This window comes from Pelobates fuscus, chromosome 5 (assembly GCF_036172605.1).
Source record: "Pelobates fuscus isolate aPelFus1 chromosome 5, aPelFus1.pri, whole genome shotgun sequence".
Classification (NCBI taxonomy): Eukaryota; Metazoa; Chordata; class Amphibia; order Anura; family Pelobatidae; genus Pelobates; species Pelobates fuscus.
The window spans coordinates 38,013,715-38,036,474 of NC_086321.1; the positions used below are offsets into that span (position 1 = coordinate 38,013,715).

Below are 22,760 nucleotides of genomic sequence, written 5' to 3' on the forward strand. Positions count from 1 at the left end.
AGGTAGAACCCTGCAAACCTCACTAGGCCTGCCATACTCTTGTCACTCCACTGCATGTCTTTACTCTAGTGGGCTGCTGGGCCCGACACTTGGACTCTCATGGCTAGACTTTGCGTTTTCCCAGTGTGACATTGGCTGAACTTTGCGATGAGCTGAGGAACTTACCGTTTCTGGCAAAGATAGGTCCTCATAATATTCACTGCACGATGTGGGGGGAAATTTAGTCTTTTCAATTAGGGACTTACAACTAGCTAACTGAGGCCTCCTGGAGGATTCTAAACTACTCTCTGTGCATATAGGTTACTCACTTACACTGTTGAAGAGGTTTTTTCCTTTTTTAGTGTTGAATAGCAATTTTACTGAGTATATTCAGAGTAAATAGCATACACATGACAAAATACTCTCATGAGAAGACATATGGAAAAAATAAAAAGACAATATGAGTATGTTATAGTCAACAGATCGGAAAACTAGTGACGGGGTTTGCTTTAAGGGTGCACTTGCTATATGTTCACTGCATACAAACTAAATCTAAACAATTTTTTTTTAAAAGCCCAATAGTAGCTAATTAAGTATTTTGTTAAATATTTTTTTTCTGTGTTGAGAAATAGTGAGCATGGCAATTACTTTTCTGTGTGTATGAATAAGAAAAGCTAATGCTGAAAGTTTTTTTTTTTTTTAAAGGTTTAATTCATACACGTAGATATACAATTTACAATTCAATAATGTTCCTTCAAGAGATTTGAAGAACGTTCAAAGCAATTCTTGCCCCTTTCCATACAATTTAAATTTGAATGAAACCTTAATGTGACCAATAAAGGGGGCTATTTCTGGGTGCCAAAAATAGCCCATTTTTTTTCAACCCACTACCATACAGTTTGACAGGAAAGTGAGGGACGGCATTCTGAAACTCTTTGCACCATAACCACTACACTGAGATGTAGCTTTTTACTGTTTATAGAGAGTCCCTTTAAATTATAAAATGCATTGTTTCAACCATGACACAGAAACAAATTAATATATATATATAAAACATATATAACAGTAACAAGAGCTTATAGCAACATAGTGTTATTAGATTAAAAAATTCAGTCCCAGCAAGAACACTCAGTGTATCAAGTTAATGTAACAGCTTTGAGTCAAGTTTTTGACTTTGACTGAAGTTTAAATATGTTACATTTCTGACATCATTACTCTAAAAGCCTTCAGTCTTTAAGCTTGCACAACTAGGAAGTACATAATGCTTTAAAGAGCCTCTTGCTTTTATTCCTCCATTTAGTTTTGCTGTACCCTTGCACCCTGGGTAAAATAATTATTTGCGATGTGTTGGCATAATGTATATTTACTTTTTATTACCTGAAAGTCCAGGAATGTGACATCCCACAACTTTGAGCTGCCATTTGCAGAGTTACGTAGTAAGAGCCCCTCGTATTTCTGCAGAGAGCTGACAAGGTCACAGTGGTAGGAATAGCTGGTGGGAGCAAAGATTCTCGTAGCATTGAACGTCTCTTGCACGGATTCATTGACAAGAATCTGGACGCTTTGTAGTCTGAACCAGTTTTGAACAGAGAGTTTGTAATAGCTTTTTATTAAGAGAAACCTGGTGGGAAAAAATAAAGAAAAGAAAAAGTATATATTTCACAATATATGATAAAAATTAATAGAAACATGCGTTTATGATTCGACCATGAATACAAAAACGTGCTACTGTTATTATATTCTTTTAATGTTATGTAATGTTCCTTCACGCTTCTATATAACGTGTATATAGCCCGAACAACAATTAAAACAAATGCTAACTTCAATTCCTGAAATCCTTGAATAGTATCAAACAATTCCTGACAGTCTAATATCGGGTGAGACAGGCACAGTTTTGAGGTCTTGTCCCACGCTCAATTGTAGAGTTAGGGAGAACATTAAATAAAAAAAAAACTTGGGAACAGTTATAGATCACAAACTAGGTAAATGTATGCAATACCAGTTAGCCGTTACAACAGCTAGTAACATGCTTTCGTGTGTAAAAGAGGTTTTGATTCATGTGATCAAAATATAAATTTGCCTCTTTACAAATCAATGGCAAATGCCCCACCTTGTTTGTAATTGTGGGCCTCCGTTTTAAAGAATAATATTTCAAAACTACAATGCTAGTAAATGTGTTGGAAAACATAAGTTTTGAGGAAATGAAAAACTGGATTTGTTTTCTTTAGAAAAAAAGTGCCTCAGAGGGGACGTGATAGCACTGTAGAAATATATACAGGGTCAGTACAAACTACTATGTGCTAATCTGTTTATTAGCAGGAATATATAACAGACAAGAGGTCATCCATTCAGACAGGAAGAAATGAGTTTTCGCATACACTAGAGGAAATGGTTCTTTACAGTGAGAACAATAAAGATGTAGAAATCAATGCCTAAAGAGGTTGTGTTTTCAGATTCTATAGATACATTTAAAAAAAGGTTTGGATGCTTTTTTGCATAAACAAAATATTCAAGGATATAATTGATATGTGTGTAGATTGATTGTTGGTTCAAGGAGAAATCTGACTGTCATTATGGAGTCAAGAAGGATTTTGAAACACATTTTTGTTAAATAGTTTTTTTTTATGTCAAAGGGCATATGAGGTCAACTTTGCTTAGATGAGCACTATTCTTTGCACTGACCCGAGCACAGACAGTATAGTGTATACAGCTTCTACAAATATGATGTTATCTTGTGCATTTTCACAATTAGAGATTATTAAGCATAGATTTGTTTAAAAAAAAAAAACAAAAAAAACATACCTTAATGTAAGTCCATTCATATCTCCAGTGCGGAAAAACTTTAATGAAAGTCTGCAGCAAATACATATAAAAGAAATTAACAAAGATAAAGTACAGCGATACGTCATCTAATATAAAAAGTACAGCCAGAAATGTATGCACTTGTATTTAATACCCACGGTCAGACCATAATATTTTTGATTAGCTGTTAAATTATTTCATATTGTCGGATAAACTTTTAAAATTATGTTTTAAAAATATGGAAATATCGGGGACGGGGCCTGCACAGAAAACAGTTGCAAGTTCACAGGGCTCCTGCCATATATACGAATTCCATTGAAATACTCCTGAATACTTCTGAAGCTTGTACACATACCTGTGTGCACTACCCGATGCACATATTGAACCCTCAATTCAAGCTTTGGAGCTCGGGAGCCTGAAATTGCTGGATGTGGCCTGCAGGTGCTAGAACCGGGAAAGACGGTCGCTCTGCTTAGCCCTGCATCGGCAGTGCGGAATCCTCTGAACCCCTGCCCTCCCCCCCGGACCAGTGAGGGTAATCCCGGTCCACTCCTGGGAGGCAACTCAGCTATGTGGAAGCATTCAATGGTGCCAGTTACACGAGCTGCAGCCTCGGAGAAAAGTGTTATGGTGGACGCCACGTGCTCACCTAAGTACAGTGCTGAACAGCTGGACCTCATGACCAGGCTGGACAGCATAACAGCATATTTGATTCCTTCTGGAGAAGCCTAGCACTCTGACAGCAATACACCACTACACCCAAACCAAGTGAACACTCTCAGGGAATGCCCACACGCTCCTATCACAGCACTCTGATCCAGTGACAAAGCATGGCTGAAAAGGGCAGCAGAGATGGAGACATCTCCCATCTAATCGTAAAATCACACACCGAAAACCAGAAGCAGCGGGGCTCCATTAACAGAGACTGGAGACTCACCCTAAATTTGGCTACTGGCAGTGGTCTACAACATTCCCAGTGAGCCTGTACTCAACCCCACACTGGGACTTAACATCACTACGGAGGATCCAGTGTACTTCTTTGGATCTTGTCTTCTACCTTCCACCAGGTGGACTTCAGTGCCTCATACCACGACTCCCGTGGTCAGTCTCCAACAAGGTGTGGGTTGACTTCTGAGTTAGCTCATAACATCTCGGGCACTGTCTGCATGCTCACCGAGAAGAAAATTAATCCTCTGTTCTTTTTGATTACATTTACTTTTCTAGAATATAGGACTTACACCTAATGTACCCGGGGGCCTCCTAGGGCTTTCTTCTCTTTACTTTAAGCACTCACGGTGCATATAAATGCCTAGTATGCACTATATTATTCTTGTTTCTATTTTTCATAACTAAAAATTTGCTGACTTTTATTGTACACTTAATCTTGTTGAACTACACTATTGATGTTCCAAATTCATTTCGGTCTGAATGAAAATTCAGCCATTCGGACATTCGGGTGTTTCCGAATAAGAATAGCTGAATTGCCGAAGTGCCGAATTGTCGAAGTGCCGAAATTACCGAATTTCCAAAGTGTAGTAATTCCGAAGTGCCGAATTGCTGAAGTGCCAAAGTTGCCGAAGTTCCGAGGTGTCAAAGTGCCGAAGTTCCGAAGTTCGGAAGCACAGTATTGCCTAAGTACTAATATACTTACCCAGTGAAAGAAGAAGAATGTTACAATGTATACAATTTTAAATAAAAATTATACAAACATAGCCAGGATTCAGCTGTAAGCATTTGCAACACTTACAACAATCAAGTAACACACATTCATATAAAATGTAAGTTACTTGGCCAGTCAATGTAATGACAGGAATGAATAAGTAGATAACTCCCTAATTCCCACGGTATTAGGGAGCTATCTACTAAAAGGCTGAATGACCTGAATTGGTCTTTCAGACAAATTTACTAATACTAAGTAAAGATTACTTAGTATTAGTAAATTATACACCTACTCGCTATATCGCGAGTAGGGGTATGTCCCTGAGCGGTGGGTGGGGGCCCTAAACAAGAATAAGGGGGGACCTAATGTCCTCTCCCCTGGCCCCCACCCCTGAGCAGTGGGTGGGGGCCCTAAATACAAATTAAGGGGAGAACCTAATGTCCTCCCACCTGGCCCCCACCCCTGAGCGGCGGGTGGGGGCCCTAAATACAAATTTACCCCCCACCCAGGTGACTAGGGGTCCCCAAACCCTAGTCACCCCGTCCCCCAAAAAATTAACCCCTACCTACCCCCTCACCCTAAAAATAATAAGGGGGACCTTTAACTAAGTACCTGTAAAAATAAAAATAAACTTACCATTTGATGTTTTATTTCTTCTAAAATCTTCTTTTTTCAGACCCAAAAAAGGCCAAATAAAAATCCATAATAGCCGATGCAATAAAAAAAAAAACCCGAGCGTAAAAAAAAAAAAAATCCATCTTCACCCATGGAGGGCTCCGCGCAGACTGAGCTCTGCAGGGTGGGGGAAGGCTTATAAAGCCTCAGGGGTGGGGGCCAGAGGGGAGGAAATTAGGTGTCCCCCTGTTTAATAGACCCTGTTTAATAGACATGCCCCTACTCGCAGTATAGCGAGCAGGGGCATAATTTACTAATACTAAGTAATCTTTACTTAGTATTAGTAAATTTGTCTGAAAGACCAATTTAGGTCTTTCAGCCTTCTGGTAGATAACTCCCTAATACCGTGGGAATTAGGGAGTTATCTACCAAGTGGCTGCAAGAGAAGTCCCGAAATGCCGGAGTTCCGAAGTGCCAAAGTTACCGAAGTGCCGAAGTTCCGAAGTGTATAAGTTCTGAAGTACCGAAGTTGCCGAGGTTCCGAAGTGGTGAAGTTCCGAATTGCGAAGTTCCGAAGTGTCGAAGTTGCTGAAGTTCCGAAGTGCCGAATTGACGAAGTGCCGAATTGACGAAGTGCTGAATTGACGAAGTCCCGAATTTCGGAATGCCGAACCGAGCCGAATATTTTTCTCATGCACATGCCTACCAAACAGTGAATATGGTGACATGCTCTGTACTTATCATGCACAACAAAAATAAAGATTTATTAAAAAAAAATAAAAAAAATATGGAAATATCAGAAAATATATCATGTTTAAAAAATAAATGTCAATATATAAAGATTTATTTTTTTTAATTCATAATGTGGCGAAACTAACCTCGCCACTGGGTCCTGGAGAAGCCTGTGTTACAAAACGTCTTTTGTCCCTATTTTCTCTTATGGCAAATTGCCCTGCTTCCCTGGGTTATGGAGAAGCCTGATTGCCAGCCTCCTGCCTCATGACTATGGCCCCCTCTCCTCAGCCCATGCTAAACTTAAACCCCATGGTGATTTGACTGTGTTTGTGGGATCTGAGCGCTTTTTGGATATATTGAGCGCTCAGATCCAAGCCATCTGGGGATAGGTTGAATGTGGGGGTTCTGTTCAGTATGATAGGAGTTATGTATTTTTGTGTATTTTTGCTGTTGTTGTGAATAGAGATATTTTCTGTACCTGTAGATAGTTGGCTTACCACGCCCAGTTAAGCCAATTATCTCGCACAGCCTAACTCTGTGGAACTGGTTTGGGCTGGAAAGCCATGCTTGCAGTTGGTCACAAAGGACTTCAACCACTGGAGGGAATTGTCTGATTGTCTGATTTGAGTATGTTTGTATTTGGAGTATGCTGATTCTAAAAAAATGTAAGTTTTATGTGAATGTGATGTATACTTTTAAAGTTGTGAATATTGTGTAAAACTGTATTTTCCTGCCTGTGATAATTATGTTAGCCCATTGTGTTCAGTAATTATATCACAGGCAGAGGGGAGGATTTTGCTGGAATGAATGGGAGTGTTTTACTGTATATTACGTGTTTGATTGGATGTTCCACAAAACCCTGTGGGTGGTACTAATGTGTAAGAATGTGTATATAAGAACAATAAACCCACAGCTCTGTCTGTTCCTGTTTGACCCTCAACATAGAGCCTCGCCTTATGATTGGGGGATACGATTGCATCTACACTGGGGAATTGCTATACTCTGTATACTCCCCTAGCTATAATCACTAAAGCTCTTTTAAGAGCTTGTTCCAGCTTCGCTCTCTGCAGGAAGAGAGGTTTGGTCTGCAGTGCTTAAGGTGTCTGGAGTAGCGCTTGGAGCCCTCGGGAAGCACTAGGAGCATCCATCAACGGAGGTACTCGGTCGGAGTACTAAGAGCTCCGTTACACATAATATTAAATCATTTTAAATGTTTATTCAAAAAAACTATATTATTTTAAAAGATTATCCAAAAATATTAAATTGAGGCCATGGTTGTCTTCCTAGTGGTGAAATTGCACATTATTACACCAGAATGATATATGCAACACTAAGCATCACATACAGGAAATACGTATCTTACTTACGTAGCATTTTCTTCATTGCACTGTGATTTCTCATTATCCATAGCATTGAACAGAGCAGTATTTTTATCAGTCAGGTCCAGTTGAGTGTGATTTTTAAATGTTATCAATATCCTTTTAAATCCAAAGAGTAGACATGTGTTACCATTTTCTGTGACATTGATAGGACAGTAAGATGTTGTCTTTTCAGATACGGTTTCTTCGGCCAGCGAGTCTTTCCTTTCTATACTGTAGCCCCCTCTCTGCACCAAAGAAAAGTGAAGGTATAAAACTGTGTATGTAATGGATTTTCTTAAAATATACGCATATCTATTATTTTTCTTTATGCACAATGTAAGGTTTTGTTTACATTTACAAAGCAAAAAAGGGTATCAAACCAATAGAGGGAAAGCTATAATTAAAGGGGTGAGCAGGGTCTAAAAAAAGAAAATACCTCTGTGCTGTTATATGCCAACCTCATGTTGTTTATGCAGGAGGACAAATATTAAACCCAAAGCAGAAAAAAATGAAAGAAGCGCCTCTTGGAATGCAGAATTGTACACAGAGTGCTACACAACAGGTTTTTTTTTTTTGTTTTTTTTTTTTTTTTAAAAGCATGACAATGGCAATTGCATTGGTTGAGTTTGTGTGTTCTCTGTGTACTTCAGTAAAACAGCAGTGTATCACTTTGTGCACAATTCTACACAAAGTGCAGATAGTTTCTCTACCGTTCTAAGCATCTCGAAGTCAGTTCCAAAGGGTAGAAGATGAAGTTAAAGGGTCATTGGCTAGCAACATTTTTGTGAGTAAGATGTTTTTGTTTATAGTCACTATAATATTCAGTCAACTTTTAGGCTGAGTTGTTGATATTTGTACCGTGTGGCTACCCCTTAATGAAAGGTTGTGCACTGTGCACTCAGAGCTCTAAAATAAAAAATATTAGTCACAAAATTATTTTTCTATATTTTTAACCAAGTGTAATTTTCATTGTCTATTTACAACAGATAATGAGTTTACTAAAAGTGATGCAAAGTGCAGGTAGAGATATAAATGCGAGGAAAATTTGGCCTTGCATTATGTTGTGACAGGGCACGCTTGGCACATGTCTATCATGCCTATCCAATGTTCTTATTTACAAGCTACTCCAGAAGCAGAATACAATAATTGAAACACGTAAGAATTCTACCTTTCATTTTTAAGTCTCTTATTTAGTTGATGCAATAAAGATATATATTTTTTTTTTTTTAAACTTTTATTGTTTAATTTTGCACTTGACATCATGTGAAAAGGATATAGGAGTCATACATCTCATAACATGTAATACTTTACAGTATGCACGAGTGGTACAGAAGTTTCAAACTTTAGGGTAGTCCTAGCTTGACAAATTCCTAAAATACATTGTTGTCATCTTAGAGAACAATACACAGTAGTTCAGTGAGGTATTAGAAGCAGTTTGTAACGGTGTGGTTACGTATATATTAGGTAATCGTCTGAATGGCTCAAAGAAAAACCAAGTGGGTTAAGTATCGTGGAGTGGAGAACCATCAGAATCTTTAATATACTTGTCCCAGGGTGCCCAGGTATATGTGAACACATCGTAAGTGCCAGAGAAGGAGTGTGAGAGCTCATCCATTTGCCTAAAGGTGTCCACTTTGGTAATCCATTCCCTGATGGATGGGGGCTTGGTTTGCTTCCATTTGAGGGGAATTAGACTATTTGCTGCGGTAAGCAGATGATAGAGTAGGGTACGCATTGATTTTGGTAGAGGGGTGGGGAAGAGCATGAATAGTAAGGCCTCAGGAGATTGTGGGATTGCGTAGCCCGTAATAAGTGTTATTATGGTGGTTATTTTGCACCAGTATGATTGTATTACATTGCAAAACCACCAGATGTGGCCCGGGGTCCCTGCGTCAGTTTTGCATCTCCAGCATAGGTTGGATGCGTTCGGGAAGAACTTGCATATTCTGGTTGGGGTGAAGTGCCATCTAGAAATGCGCTTATAGTTACTCTCTTGGGTTATAGTGTTGCTAGAGGACTTAAAGGCATTTTTAAATATAGTTCTCCAATCGTCAGGTGAAATTGTGATCTTTAAGTCTTTTTCCCAGGATTTTGTGAATTCTGGGAGGTGAGCGTGGAGATCCGTCTGTAAACATTTATAGAACACGGTGATGTGTTTCTTTGTCATAGTCCCCAAAAAGGTTCTAGCTTCGAATGCTGTCAATGGTCTGCTACCTTGTGTGAGGGTAGGTTGAGTTTGTAGGAAGTGCATGAGTTGTGTGTATTTGTAACCCTGCATTGGTGTGTGTGTGGGCGTGGGGATTAGATCCGAAATAGGGACCATTCCCTGACTGTTTAGTACGTCTTTCAGGAGTAGTTGCTCCTGTTGGTTCCCGAAGTCTCGGTATGCATTCTGTGGAATGCCTGGTTTGAAGTGTGGGTTTCCTGTAATCGGGTACAGTGGGGATGGATGCGGGGCAACATGGTCGGATTTCTTAATATTGTTCCAGTATCTTAGTGTAGGGATTAATGTTGGATGGTCTTTGTGGTTTGGGCGTACTAATTCCAGGCCTGAGGCATGCCATGGTAGCGTTCGAATGTGGACTTGTAGGCTGGTTGCTTCTATTTGTACCCACTGTTTCTGGTTGTAATTGTTAGTCCAATCGTAGATACGGGATAGGATGACTGCCCTATGGTATGTCTCTACGTCTGGTGCCCCCATGCCGCCTTGTGTTTTGTGTCTCGTTAAGTTTGTGTATTGAGTCCTTGGGTGTTTTCCTGCCCACAGAAAGTTGGAGAGGCAGTGCTTTACTGTCTTGAAGAATGAAGTTGGGATCTTTATGGGTAGTGTTTGTAAAATGTAAAGGAATTTCGGCAAGATGGCCATTTTCAAGATGTGTACTCTGCAGAGCCAGCTGAATTGAGGTTTGTTCCAGGTTCTTAGGTCTCTGTCAATGTTGGCCAATAGTGGGGGAAAGTTGAGGTCGTATGTTTTGTGTAAGGAGTTCGTCAATTGTATTCCCAGGTATCTTACAGAATTCTGTGGCCAGTGGAATGGGTATGTCTGTTGAAGTCTGGTCTCCAACCCCTTTGAAATGTTCAAGGGGAGGATCTCACTCTTGCTACTATTTATTTTGTAGTTGGATACTAGGCCATATAGATCGATCTCTTGCAACAGGTGGGGTAGTGAGGTTTCTGGGTTTTTTATCGTGTATAGTAAATCATCTGCAAAGGCAGAAACTTTGTATTCCCGGTCGGCTATGTGTATGCCCTGGATATTCAGGTTGTTTCTGATCCCCTGAAGGAAGGGTTCTAGTGTTAGGATGAAAAGCAGGGGGGACAGAGGACATCCTTGTCTCGTGCCATTAGAGATATGGACTGTGTCTGAGAGTTGGCCATTAACCCTTATTTTTGCACCCGGCTTAGAGTAAATAGCTGAGAGCCACGACAGCCAATTGGGGCCGAAGCCCATGGCCTGCATTGTGGCTGTTAGCAGAGACCAGTCCACCCTGTCAAACGCCTTTTCGGCGTCGATTGTGAGGATAAGGCTCGGGTCCCCCTTCGTCTGTGCATGGTATATAAGGTTCAACACTTTGGTGGTATTATTTTTGGCTTCTCGCCCTGGCACGAACCCAGCTTGGTCGGGGTGAACTAGTCCCTGCAAGTATGGTTTGAGGCGGACAGCTAGTATCTTTGTAAAAATTTTAAGGTCAATATTTATTAGTGAAATGGGCCTGTAGCTGCCACATTCCGTTAGGTCCTTGCCTGGTTTGGGGATAAGTGTAATATGCGCTTCTAGTGTTTCTCGAGGCAGAGTGTGCCCATGGTTTAAGGAATTGAACGCCGCTAGGAACGGTTTGTTCAGGGTCTTGGAGAAAGTTTTGAAGTATTTGGCTGTAAAGCCATCTGGCCCGGGACTCTTTCCTAGTGGTAGTTGTCTTATAATCATGGAGACTTCTTCTGATGTGAGTGGAGAGTCTAGTATTTGCCTAGCGTTTGGAGGGATTGTCTGGGCTAGTCTTTTTGCTAGGAAATTTTGGATGGCTTCCGGATCTGGTGGTTGGGATCTTAGGTTATATAGGTTTGAGTAATAGGAGTGGAATTCTCTCATTATGTCTGGCAGTAAGTGGGTTATTGTCCCTGAGGATTTTTTTATGTGGGTTATGTACGTTAGTTGCCTCTCTTTTTGTATCGCCCTGGCCAACATGCGGCCGCATTTTCCGCTTTGGGTGTAGTACTTGTGTCTAGTATATAGGAGCGACCGTTGAATTTTCGTGTTCAGAAGTGTTTGGAGGGTAGAGCGCTTGTCTATGAGTTCTTTATATGTATCTAGGATCATGTGCCTTTTGTGAGCATTTTCTAAGCGTCTAATGTCCTCCGTGAGAGAGGTAATTTGGGCCTCCCTCGCTTTCTTGTGCCTGGATGCAAGGGCAATTATGTGTCCCCGTACAACGGCTTTATGGGCCTCCCAGATTACTGTGGGTGAAACCGAAGGTGTGCTGTTCTCTTCAAAGTAGTTATTGAGCGTCTCCTGTATTTGGGCAACATGTATTGGGTCGTTGAGTAATGAGTCGTTAAGTTTCCATTGTGATCTAGATGGGAACAGGTTAGGTATCTGGATAGACATAGATAGGGGACCATGGTCGGACCACGTAATGGGGCCGTATTCGCAGGAACGTATGAGATGTAGGTGTCTGTGTTGCAGGAAGAACATGTCTAGTCTCGAGTATGTGTGCTGAACCGCTGAGAAGAAGGAGTAGTCCCGGGAGGTGGGGTGTGTTATTCGCCAACAGTCAAACAGGTGACGATTGTCTAGGATTTGAACGATTCTAGATCTGGAGGTTGCGTTGTATTTAGTGGACTTGGAAGTTGTGTCTAAGTCAGAATCTAGTGAGATGTTGAAGTCTCCCCCCAGTATAAGGATCCCTTCCGTGGTTTTGTCTACTGCGTTCAGATATTTGCGTGTATGTTTGCATTGTTTGCTATTAGGAAGGTATAGGTTGGCAAGTGTCACTACGGTGTTCCCTATCTTACCTTTGACTATCAAAAGCCTACCTTCTGAGACTGAGTGGTGTGATAGGTACGTGAAGGGTACGTGTTTCCCTATCAGAATGGCTACCCCTTTGGATTTGGAGCTTTCATAATTGCTAAAATATCCTTTTGGGTAGTGTTTATTGCGAAGGGTTGGGGCTGAGTTAGCTTTAAAATGCGTTTCTTGTAGAAATGCTATGTCTGTTCTGAGAGTGTGAAGTTCTCGAAGAGCTAGGGATCTTTTGGTTGGTGAATTAAGCCCCCTCGTGTTTAGGGTCGTGATACGTATGGTTGCCATGTTCGGTTATCTAGGTGAAGTCACTGCTTCTAGGAGTGTTAGATAATGTAAATGCAGGCACAGTGGATACACTGAAAACAATATATGAGAGATATCGACTCTAGTAGCGAGAGTATTAAGTGCAGATTACAATATATCAACCAGAGAAAATAAAAAATAAAGAAAGAAAGGATATCAAAAACGGATTAATCTAACTATATACAAAGACTTTGAATAAACTCCGGAGCTAGCAATTGAGAGTGCGAAGGTGTTGTGGGTGTGTAGGCCCTTTTAGCCGGTGGCTTTCCCCGAGTGTATTGGGAGATCTCGGGGATACAGATATGGCACCGCTGGGGCTTGTGATGCTGCTGCAGAGTGTCTCGCAGTCTGTGGTGGGGGGTAAATCTAAGTTTTGAGTGATATAAGGAGAGGTGGCGGGCAATCCACCTGTCAACTTATGTAAGGAAGTGGATTTCGGGCGTTAAGTTTTAGTGAGGAATTGGGACACATGTGAACTTTGCTCGTTATGAACGGGTCTCCTGGCTCAGTTATGTGTCAGGTTGTGTGCGGCTTCGGTTATGGTCAACACTCTCAAAAGCTTTCTCTTGGTGGTGACTTTTCAGGGCACCCGACTCTCCCCCCCCCCATCGCCCCCCGCCCTCCCCCCTCCCGACATCCCCAAATACATGTCTAAATATTGTACTGGAGAGGTGTGAAGGGTAAAAAGAGCAAGGAAAGATGAAGGTGGGAGAGCAGGCCCGCGGCCCAGAGGGCCGGGAGAAAGGACAGGGGAGGGAGCAGAAGAACACAGTAGGTTTATCTAGTGGTTTGCATAACAACAGAACCCTGAACCTTTTGGTAGACAGCAAGTACGTATGCTCCTTGGTCAGATAAGTTCGTGGGTATTTGGAGCCCTTCAGGTGTGGGTGACAAGATCTGTGGTGCCAAACTCAGCTTTATGGTAAAAGTCACTGGGATCGCACCGATGGCCCTTCTCCGGCTTGATATAAGACATTGACGAAGAGCTGCCATGTCTTAAGTCCAGGCTTCCTGTGGATCAGGCGTTTTCCAAGAGTCAGGGCTTCATATTAGGCTCGTGAGGTCTAATTGAGCGGGAGACTTGCTGTTCGAAGGAGAGGCTGATGTAGCCATGTCTTGTGGGAAATCAGTGTCTCAGTCCCTTTGTGAGTAGTCTTGAGCAGGCTCTTAAGAGTGTGATAACCTGTGAATAAAGACGCTTTTCTGGCAATTTATGTGGTTTTCAGTTCTTTTCTATGTCGTGTTTCCGTCTCAGGTTTCAGAATCGGTGTGGTTCAACCTGTTGCCTTTGCGTGTTTCGGAGATGAGGTTGGTTGTCGTTGCGACGCCTTTTTGGCGGGGTTTGCCATCTTGATCTCTGGGGACGTGGATAATTATGAGGAGCTTGAATCGGGCCGTACCAGTCTGGTATTTGTACATCCGGGAGATTTAAGGTAGAAGTGAACGTGGCAATGTCCTCTGAAGTGGTTACAGTAGCGGTGGTCCCGTTATGGGTGGCTGTTAAGGAGAGGGGGAAACCCCATCTGTACTTGATGTTCCTAGTACGCAGGATATCTGTCAGGGGTTTAAGTGTTCGTCTTGCTTGCAGAGTCATCCAGGAGAGGTCCGGGTAAATTTGTATTTGGGCCCCCATAAACAGTAGCGGTTGAGTCGTTTTTCTGAGTTCGCGGAGGATGTCTTCTTTCACCCCATAATAGTGTAGGCGACAGATTATGTCTCTCGGGGCGTCTGAGGCTGGACCTCTTGGCTTAAGTGCTCTATGGGCTCTGTCAAAGAGGATATGTTCCGCTGGATCTTTGTGCAGTAGGTAGTTGAATAATTCTTGGAGTGTTTTAGGGAGGTTTTCCCCTTCTATTTCTGGCATGCCCTTCAGCCTTAGGTTGTTACGTCGCCCCCTATTGTCCAGGTCATCAATAGCTCTGTACATTAACGCTAATTGCGTATTTTGTGCTTCTAGTGCCTGTTGGACCTGTTTAACTTGTGTGAGTGTGTGGTCCTGATTATCTTCCAGTGATTCTATACGTTCCTCTACCACTTTAACTTCCGCCGCCATGTTGTCTAATTTATTTTGAAAGGAGGATTCCATTTTCTGGATCAAGGCTGCTATATCTTGTTTAGTTGGTAGATTGCTGAGTATGGCTCTCAGGTCAGCATCTATGTTTGTGGAGGCACTGTCCGAGATGGCTGGGCTTAGTGGGGGTGAGGATGAGGGGTGCTCGTGTAGAGCTTCCGCCGCCATTTTGGGGCCTATCTCGTCGGCGGCGTTTTGCGCCGGATTTTCTTTAAAAAATGTATTAAGGGCGCCCGTTTTGACAGCGGATTGTCTGTGGGAGGCTTGGGCAGGTGTGGTACCTTTTTTGGGGTGTCCCATGTTGCTCTGTGTGCCCGATGGTCGTGGATTGCCCGCGGTCTCCTGCAGAGCTCAGCTAGTGCACGTCCAGCTCGGCTCGCGGTCGGCTCCGCCCCCCCGCAATAAAGATATTTATATTTACCCAAGTTAGAACCATACTTAAAGTAACTCTCTCTCTTTCTGGGGTACTTGGGTGACTTTGTTGCTTGCAGTGAGGAGGCTGTGGGTGCAGCGAAAGGTGAATTTTACTTACCTGAAGTTGTCCCCTGCAGGCACCACCTTCTTCTGCCGCGGAAACCTCTTCAACTCCTGGTGCTTCATCTGGAAGGAGCCCACTTCAGTAGTCTTGCGCATGCAACACCAATGTATATGGAAGATACCATGAGACAGCAGGAGCCTCCATACATAAAGACGTTTTCCCCACAGCCATCACTAGTGAAGGCTTAGAGCTTGACAAAAGGCTCTGCCTTTCATCAAATTTTCATGTGTAAGAAAATACATAAGATAAAGTAGTTCCTTCAATACAGTCAAAGTGAGTATTTAAGAAACACTTTTTTTGTTTGTTTTTTAGTGTGGAGGTGGGGGTAACAAAATTGCTTTCAAAAGCAGCATGAATTATAATCATCTCACCTGCCTAAGCCCTGATTTATATAGTCCATTGATTTGGAAGAGTCTGTGTTCATTTGGTTGATCTGCAAAGGAAATAGAACATGTATTAATCCATCCAATTAATTTACAAAAAAATAACAAAATATTTTTGTACCACTGTGCCATCAATAACTCTAAACATTGCATTAACACAGTATAAAAGAATAAAACAAATTAAACAGGCACAACATTCTTGCTAACCTTTATATATATATATTTAAATTGGGATTTGTCACACAGTATAGCCATCTCCAATCTCCGCAAATCCACCACATTGCAGCCATAGTTCTCCATTATTCCCCAAATAAAATCCCTAGCCAGATTATTCTACTAAGAATATATGTACAATTTCCTAAATGTTAATGTGTTACTATGTAAGAAGCAGCTAAATGCTGGATTTAGTTTCTCTCATAACGTTTGAGCTTTCTTGCATAGTTTTATATTTCCTACTTCGGTTACTTTAGTGTTCCTCTAGAGCAGTGGTTCCCAACCCAGTCCTTAAGTACCCCTCCCCCCCCCCCCCTAAGTTTTTTTTAGAAAAAAAAACACAAAAAGCACATTAGACACAACAGGGTAAACCCTAAATCCTGGGCCGGTAGGAGGTATTTGAGGACTGGGTTGGGAACCCCTGATCTAGAGGGAGTAGGTCCTGCTCTTCTTGTAATTTCTCTCCTATACCTATATATTAATGTATTAGTCATGACTGTGTCTCTCCATTCTCGATATTTTACTCCTTCATACCTATTTCATGATTTCGTACCTGTTCTGCTTTCATATACCCAGCTCTCCTGTCATGGAATCTGTATCTACAGTCGGCCTGGGCACGGAATGTCTAAATTGTACAGTTTCAGAATCTTCCAAGGTAAGATTTTGTATTTATTTGTTTCATTAATGTTCTTCCTAATCTAATTTAAGTCATGTGTGATATTCACAGCATGCACAGCTCACTGTTGGAGTAGGGTACTAACCTGGTGGCACTGATTTAATAGACTGCCCACATAAATAAAGAGACTCCTAATGGAAAAAATAACAGCTTACCATAGTGCAAGGCTACATGTTCTCCGGAAGGTTTTTGTGAATTATAGCTGAAAAGAACAAAAATAAGAAAAAATATATTTGTTAGTATTATCAGGTCAGCATTCTTGCATTTGTGTTTTTAAGAATCACGAAATCTAGAAGACAGAATTCAGAACATCACGCATTAGAAGATAACACATATGTCATAGTCCCACACAGTGACACATTTGTTGCAATCCAATTTGTGACATTGACTTTTATAGATACTGCATGTGATGCTAATTTGTTTCTCAGATTGCTTAGGATTAGAAGTGAATTATTCTCCTGATTGTAATCTTCACAGAGCAGGGACATCTTCCCCCCTTGATTCGATCAAACTTATTTGCTTGTCATAATTTTTTTGTTTTTTTAATTCACCACTCGTATAGTGCTGTGAAACATGGTGTTGCTCTATAAATAAACATAATAAGAATTGCATTTAAAGGGACACTAAGCATTCCAACTATTACAGCTTATTGTAGTGGTTACAGATAACAGATTTGATCAACAAGACATACACAGTATAAGATACAAACTCTTACACACATGTACTGCCAGCCATATATGCAGATACACACTACACGATACACAAATACAGATACATACTCTTACACAAATACACATAGTGCCACAGACACACACACACAGCACAGACAGATGCAAAACTGCCAGACACACACAGACACTCCATACAGATATGATCAACAAGACACATACACAGACATACATACTAAAAGATACAAAAACTCTAACACACATATAATGTCAGGCACATATGCAGATACACAATACCAGACACAAATACAAATACATACTCTTACACAAAAATACATAATGCCAGACACACACACACAGATGCACACTGACAAACACACAGATGCGCACTGCAGACAAACACTCAAACTGTGGAAGTTTTTGAATACTTTTTAGCCATTATTAAGGTATCAATATTTCAAATGTCAGAGGGTTTAGAGCCAGCTCACCTTTTACATTTACTCAGTTTTTTCACATGTGGAATAGAGAAACAAACAAGCCTAGCATATTATTGTATAAAACAAAAAATAACTTTAAAAATACCATAAGCAATCAATTTGAATAAAACATATATTTTTCACATGTGGCACTAATATTTCTTTGGTTTTAAAACATTGCTCTTAGCTGCAGTAGACGTCTCACACCATGTTTCAAATCCAAATCCATTATTATGCATCACTGTACTTTAATTTGCGAAAAACAAATTGTAAAGGGATTTTGTACAGTAAAGGGGATCATCGTGAATGTAAATTGCATTAGCCGACAGAAGCAGGAAAAGTGGCTTAGGTAAATCACCGGAGGCCTAATCACTAAGCAGAATCTGGTTAGAAAAGCTTATTGGTGTTATTATGTGTCAAGTCCTCTTATCAGGTAGTATTACTCACTCAGGAGGTAAACGGTGCTCATTTCATGTAATGCCCCAAAGCAACATTCCTGAAAGTCATGGTACTATGCCAGCTGGTATTTCTATACATGCTTGGTACCGTTCTATTGTGAGTGATGGCTAATAAAACAGCAACAGTGATACATTTCATATTTTCCACCTAATATCCTGTAAGAACGTCTGGCATCCTTGCATTCACAGTTCACTTTATTTTCAATGTATGAATTTATATGAAATTATACCTAGTATAAAATACATACAAGATGTGAATGACAGATGAAACATTAAGCAGAGCTACAAACACAAAGGTTAAACAATGTCAGTAAGTACACAAATACAATGACTATGAGCAATGTCCGCTCTAGACTTTGTGAGGCTTTAGGTGAAACTTAAACAAGAGGCCCCCACTAACACCCAAAGTAAAAAATGAAATAGGGGTTGCATTGAGTGTATAAGCATTGTCTGTGTAAGGTGTTGTAGTTGTATTGAAGGACAAGCTTGCAGAGCTGGATACAGAGAGCTAGTCTCTGTATTCATTGTTCAGAGGCTAGCAGTGTCTCCCTGTGTAGTTATGGCATAATTTGCAAACTTAATTAATTTACAACAAAAAGTAAAAAAATAAAAAATTTAATTAGCAATTATGCTAATTGTTTATACACGACTGTGGGGTATGGTGACATAGTAACATATTTCTGAGTGTATCTGGCATTGTCTACCTGTGTGTGACAAGGTTTGGGTGAATGTGGCACAGTTGGAGGACAGGATTGTAAGGTTTTATGTGGTAGGGTGAGTGTGGCAGGGTGAAGGGGGTGAGTGGGTCAGTTTAAGAGAAGGTGAGTCTGACAGGATTGAGAGGGAGATTGTGACAGGGCAAGGGGTGTTAGGGGGGGCTATGACAGGGTAGGGGATGGTACGGGGGCTATGACAGGTAGGGGGTGGTGGGGAGCTGAGACCGTGATAGGGCAGGGTGTCATGAATATATTTTTATTAAATTGATTCCCTGGTGGTCCGGTGGGCAGGCTGTATACCTGGTGGTCAGGTGGGCAGGCTGTATCCCTGGTGGTCCAGTGGGCTCCCTATCCGGTCTGCAGCTCTGCCAAGTGCCAGAGCGTTGCTGTAATGGTTGGTAATTGCGAGACACCTCAGTCTCCAGCTCCGAATCCGACAGAGCTACAGACTGAAGGCTGGCTCTCTCCCGAGCAGACTGACTGGAGGGGCCTCACAACTGGCGGCATTATAGGCAAGCCGCTGGGCCCTCTCTTGTGTTGGGCCCTCGGTCATAGACGGAAGACGTGACATGTCAATCTGCCCTATGGCGATTTAGGCAGCTGCGAGGCCCCAGACCATGCAATGCCTTCGCCTGATTAGAGAGCCGCCTCTGACTATGAGGATATCAGTAGGTATAGTAGATTTCCAAGCAGAAACTATACACAATTTGGCTGAAATTAGGAAATGCATAACCAGAATTCTCAAGGTGCACCGTTAGATGTATGGAAGCATATCCAGTAGGTAGTGTGCTGTAAGCAGAGGAAGTTCCACAAGGACACAAGGGCAAGAGGAGAGAACATGACCAAAAAAATGTGGGTACGGTTTCCAAAATTTTGCTGCCCCTGTCATTATTTAACAGCCAGAGCCCGCTCTCTTATTAGGCGATTTAGGTGCCCCCGCCTAAGTACTCATGCTGACTGTGTTAGCGTGGTCACCTAAATAACCTTAGGTCAGACTGACCTGTTAGGTCCTCAGTCCGTGACCGCTGGCCCAACACTGAGAGGGGGCCTGTCAGTTTGCCCTATATGCTGCAGGGTTCAGGGCCCCTCCAATCAGTCTGCCCATGTGCCTCCGCTCTGCAGCTCCGCAGGGTGCAGGGTTGCTGACCATGTTATAGAGGTCTCGTGAGCTCCAGTCGGTTACTATGGCTATGCCCTGGGTGCTCGCATCACATGGTCTGCAGTTCTGCACCAGGAAACGTATTACTTTAAAAATAAAGGTATTTCAATGTGGGGAGTCTTATCACTAAAACATCCTCCACACACTGTCACCAACACACACACTACCGCCACACACTGTCACCAACACACACATTGCCCCCACTGTCACCAACACACACTACCCCCCTGCACTTTTACCCTCCCACACACTGCCCCCCATTGTCACCAACACACACTACCCCAACACTGTCACCAACACACACACACTGCCCCCCCACTGTCACCAACAAACACACACTGCCATCCCACACTGTCACCAACACACAGAAATTGCCTTCATTGTCCCCAACAGACACACTGCCCCCCTGCACTTTCACCCTCCCACCCACTGCCCCCCAACACTGTCACCAACACACACACTGTCCATCCACACTGTCATCCTCCCACACACTGCCCCCATACTGTCACCAAAACACACACACTGCCCCACCCTCCACACTGTCACCAACACACTCAGCCCCAACACTGTTATCGCTCCCAACAGCGTTCCCCACACTGTCACCCTCCCACAAACAGTTCCCCCACACCAGCGGGTGTGAGTGTGTGTGAGGCATATTAGTGTACATGTAGGTGTCTGTGTGTCATGTCATAGTGTTATATGTGTGTACGGAGAATGGGTACATGGGTGTGCCAAACCAGTGAGAGTGTGTACGTGTCTGTCAGTGAGTGTGTGTTTGTCAGTGAGAGAGTGTGTGTGTGTGTGTGTGTGTGTGTATCTGTCAGTGAGTGTGTGTATCTGTCAGTGAGTGTGTGTGTCTGTCAGTGAGAGTGTGTGTGTCTGTCAGTGAGTGTGTCTTTGTCAGTGAGGGTATGTGTCTGTCAGTGAGTGTGTGTGTGTATATGAGTGTGTTTTTTTGGTGGGAGTGTTTTTTTATCGGGGGGCAGCATTTCATCCTTGAACTCAGACAGCACAATGTCATGGGCTAGCCCTTCACCGAGACATCCCCCCGCAGGCACGCATGTTCAATAATACTTTTGACATTGTGCAGCATCAAATGTTTTCCCTAGCTCAACTTCCTAACCTTGCATATAAGATAACCTCTCAGGGACCTGTAGTTGTATAAATTAGGAGTTGGCTACAGAAAGGAGCTGTGCAAATAAACTGTACCCTATGTTCCATTTGTGGATTAGACAGAGGTGACTCGTGTCATGTGTTGACAGGAGAGAATGAGTATAATTCACATGCATGTGAACAATTTCTCTAGAGGGGAGGGAAAATTCAGATTAGATATACGGGAACTGTTTGTCCCCTGCCAGCTTAAAGAGTTGCGTGATTTGGGTGTTTTCACTATTGGCCCAGGATGCATGCGAGATGTTAGGGGTGGGAAGACACAATACAGAAAGCAGGGCTATTACATAAAGGATGAGTTAGCCTACTTGTGCCACACCTGGAGTGAAAATAAAGGTGCCTGTAGCAATCGATGGTGGCAGAGAGGATGCAGGTGTTTTTACCAGTCAGACGAGCTGTTACAAGATATGGGGAGATGTATACACATTTTCTAATGGAAAGATTCTCCCAGGTAGCTTTAAAATCAGATAGGTAGTAACAGTTCAGTTTTGGAACTCCAAAGATCCCTGATTTCATCATCAACTTCATTGACCCATGCAACACCTGTGGTCGGCCAGCATTTCCAGGCATGTTTGGGTAGGAGAATTTTAGACTTTTTCAAAATTGGATTTGGTAAGGCAAGGGTGTGGAACAATTATAACATTTTGGGCAGTACCATCATTTCGATAGTGTTTACCTGTCCCGACCAGGATAATTCTAAATCATTCCAAGGTTTGCTTAAAGTGTCAAGTTTGTTGAGGAATTTATGATGATTTTCCTTTATTAAAACCTATCTAGTATCTGAGTACTCCAGGGATTTAGTTCTTTAATCAGGTGGAAAGTTGCCCTGTAGCTGAGGATGATTTGGCAGGGGAGATTAACTGGCACTTGCATATTAGTCTGATCCTGTCCATAAGGGCAGTCCAGGCCTGAAATGCTGGCACGCTAACTAGTGTTACTTAATATATGTGGTTTTCGGAGGAAAGTGTCCAATTGTTACGTTAGGAAGCCTGCACCTCCACATCTAATATCTTTCATGAGATCCTGCATTTACAGTTTCATAACGTTGCTGAAACTGACAATAAACATAAGTGATGGAGCTGCAAGAGAGCAGCCTCTACCAGAAGGGATCTGAATGCCACCCTCCCTGTTCTTACCCTGCAATTTATTTTTTAAATAATTAATATAAAAATAGTAATTCCCCTCCCTATCCCACTCCACATTATATCCATACATACACACACACATAGTACACACTCCTTCACACACACGCACGCACAGTATATACAAGGTACACACACACAGTACACATCAACATTTACACACACATGCAATACTTTCCCACTTCACCTCCATACAACCTTCACCCCCACACACATACACATTTGACCCATATATACACGCTTTACTCCTATACACAGACTCCACAAACCCAATAAATGTGCATACACAGTACAGCTCCTTGATACACAACGCAACCCCAAAACACATATACTCACACACTGCAGGCTGTATACACATACAGAATCTCTACAGCCCTTAAACATGTGTACGCAGACACAAACTACAGCCCCTAACGCTACAAAGTACACCACAAACAGACCCCTTTACACACATTTCACCACAAAAAGCCCCTTCGACACACATGTAATCCTGTACAATTTTGTTCTTTGGTATCCCACTTGTGGGAACACCATAGACAAGAGACCAGCAGCAGTGTGAGTGCCATTAAATTTGCTTGCGCTTTGCTAAACGAACATGGCATTTCGCTTATC

The 22,760-nt window shown here is 42.1% G+C and overlaps 1 protein-coding gene across 1 annotated transcript in view; it reads right to left on the reverse strand.

The window, feature by feature from the left end:
- The window catches only part of LOC134612409 (V-type proton ATPase subunit S1-like protein), a 33,211-nt gene that overhangs the window by 4,788 nt on the left and 5,663 nt on the right, over positions 1 to 22,760 (reverse strand). The window contains exons 2-6 of the mRNA XM_063456760.1: positions 16,515 to 16,561; positions 15,459 to 15,520; positions 7,159 to 7,397; positions 2,782 to 2,832; positions 1,357 to 1,600 (exon numbers count right to left, since the gene is read on the reverse strand). Coding sequence (XP_063312830.1) covers positions 1,357 to 1,600; positions 2,782 to 2,832; positions 7,159 to 7,397; positions 15,459 to 15,520; positions 16,515 to 16,561 — 643 coding nt within the window. The remainder of the gene's footprint in view (positions 1 to 1,356; positions 1,601 to 2,781; positions 2,833 to 7,158; positions 7,398 to 15,458; positions 15,521 to 16,514; positions 16,562 to 22,760) is intronic.